We start from the raw sequence: 1,601 nt of genomic DNA, 5'->3' as shown, positions 1-1,601 counted from the left end.
AAAAAAAAAAGAAAAAGTACCATTATGACCTTTGGTACATTCACGATGCTGTGCAAACATCTCCACTATCTGCTTCCAGAACATTTTCATCTACCCAATCACTCCCCCTTTTTACAAACGGAGTGTGAGGTTGCATCTTGCCCTGACCTTCTGAGAACACCTGTGAAGAGCTGAGTCTTTTATCTGAGGTCAGCTAGGCCATGACTGAAATAAAAGGCCCTGCTCACTGGGTGGCCTGAAGGATTAAATGAGATAACCCGCGGGAGAGCCTCCACCAGGGTCAGCTCGCCACACATGTTTGATAACAGGCAACTGTGTGGGGCATGGCGGCATGAGGAGGGTGGGAGACAGAGACAGGCTTTCACAAGGTTTGTTTCCCAGAATGATGGAACGTTCCCAAAAAAAGAACATTCCCTCTCCAAACACCACGAGAACTTGTTCACGGGCTTGTTGATAAAACAGTGAAATGCTGTCCATCCAGTCCCTCCCAATCAAACATTTGAGCCACTTGCTTGGCCTGGCCAGGACATGTGCTCTGCAGGCCCAGGTGGATCTATGACCCAAGCAGCCTCTGAAAGGTGGGGGGCGGGGTGGGGCAGCATGTGCAAGAAAGAGACCTGGAATGCAAACACACTGTCTGTTCACTGACAGCTGTGTTGATGGCCCGAGCTCCATGTGCTCCTGTGACCCGATAGTGCTTGGGACAAACATGTTTCCAGAGGTTCGGGGACCACAGATCCATTTCTATGTTGCAGCCACATTCATACATTGATAGACGTTGCATGCTCAGAGGTGCCCAGAGAAAGGAAGTGATTTGCCTTAAGGTCACAGAGTCTGACCCTGCCCACTCCATCTTGCGCCCTTGCACCCTTACCTGCTCCAACCAAAGATGGGCGGGGCCGTCCACACAGCAGACCAGATCCAGGAGAAGGCAATGCCCACGATGGCGAGCTTGGCATCAAATCTCACGTTGCCAAAGGGCTTGCAGACCACCAGCCACCTCTCCCAGGAAATGATGGCCAGGGACCAGAGACCTGTGATCCCTACAGGGAGAGCAGACAGATGAGGGCTTTGTGCCGAAGCAAAGGTGGAACAGCCTTCAATGTCACTGCTCCCTTCCCCGACCAGCCGAACGCTTTCAAAATCAGGAGGTGTCCTCCCACCCAGCTGTAAAACCTAAGTCTCCAAAGAGTGTTTTCAGGTCCAGGGTGAGCAGGTCTCTGGGTCAGCTTGTTTCTCTAACTCCTGCTTTCCACTTCCTTCCCCATGTCATTCAGCCTCTCCTCCCGCCTTGCTTCCCCACTGACCCCAGCGCTTTACTCTCTGCTCCTCTGTTCTCCTCCTCTCCTCCCCCTTTCTTTCTTTCCTCTTAAACCTCTGTTGCTCTCCCTCTGGAGCAGGAGCTTAGAGCTCCCAGTTTGGCCAGCGGGTTTCTTGCCAACCCAGTCTTAGAATCTCGAATCTGGGAACAGAACTCAGGGAGCTCTGTCCTCAACCTCCACACATCCAGCACCAAAAGGGAAGCCAGAGCCACAGACACAGTGGCCAGTGCCTGTTCACCCACAGGAGCCCTGTTACCACTTCTCGCCCTCTTGGCCACC

General features: G+C 52.8%; 1 protein-coding gene across 1 annotated transcript in view; it reads right to left on the bottom strand.

The window, feature by feature from the left end:
- Window positions 1-1,601, bottom strand: part of LOC105555372 (long-wave-sensitive opsin 1) — a 14,698-nt gene that overhangs the window by 6,327 nt on the left and 6,770 nt on the right. The window contains exon 3 of the mRNA XM_012002287.1: window positions 875-1,043. Within this exon, the coding sequence (XP_011857677.1) occupies window positions 875-1,043 (169 nt within the window). The remainder of the gene's footprint in view (window positions 1-874; window positions 1,044-1,601) is intronic.

The sequence above is a fragment of the Mandrillus leucophaeus genome, unplaced genomic scaffold (genome assembly GCF_000951045.1).
Source record: "Mandrillus leucophaeus isolate KB7577 unplaced genomic scaffold, Mleu.le_1.0 Scaffold681, whole genome shotgun sequence".
In the NCBI taxonomy this organism is placed as follows: domain Eukaryota; kingdom Metazoa; phylum Chordata; class Mammalia; order Primates; family Cercopithecidae; genus Mandrillus; species Mandrillus leucophaeus.
This window is presented reverse-complemented; position numbering and strand designations above follow the sequence as displayed.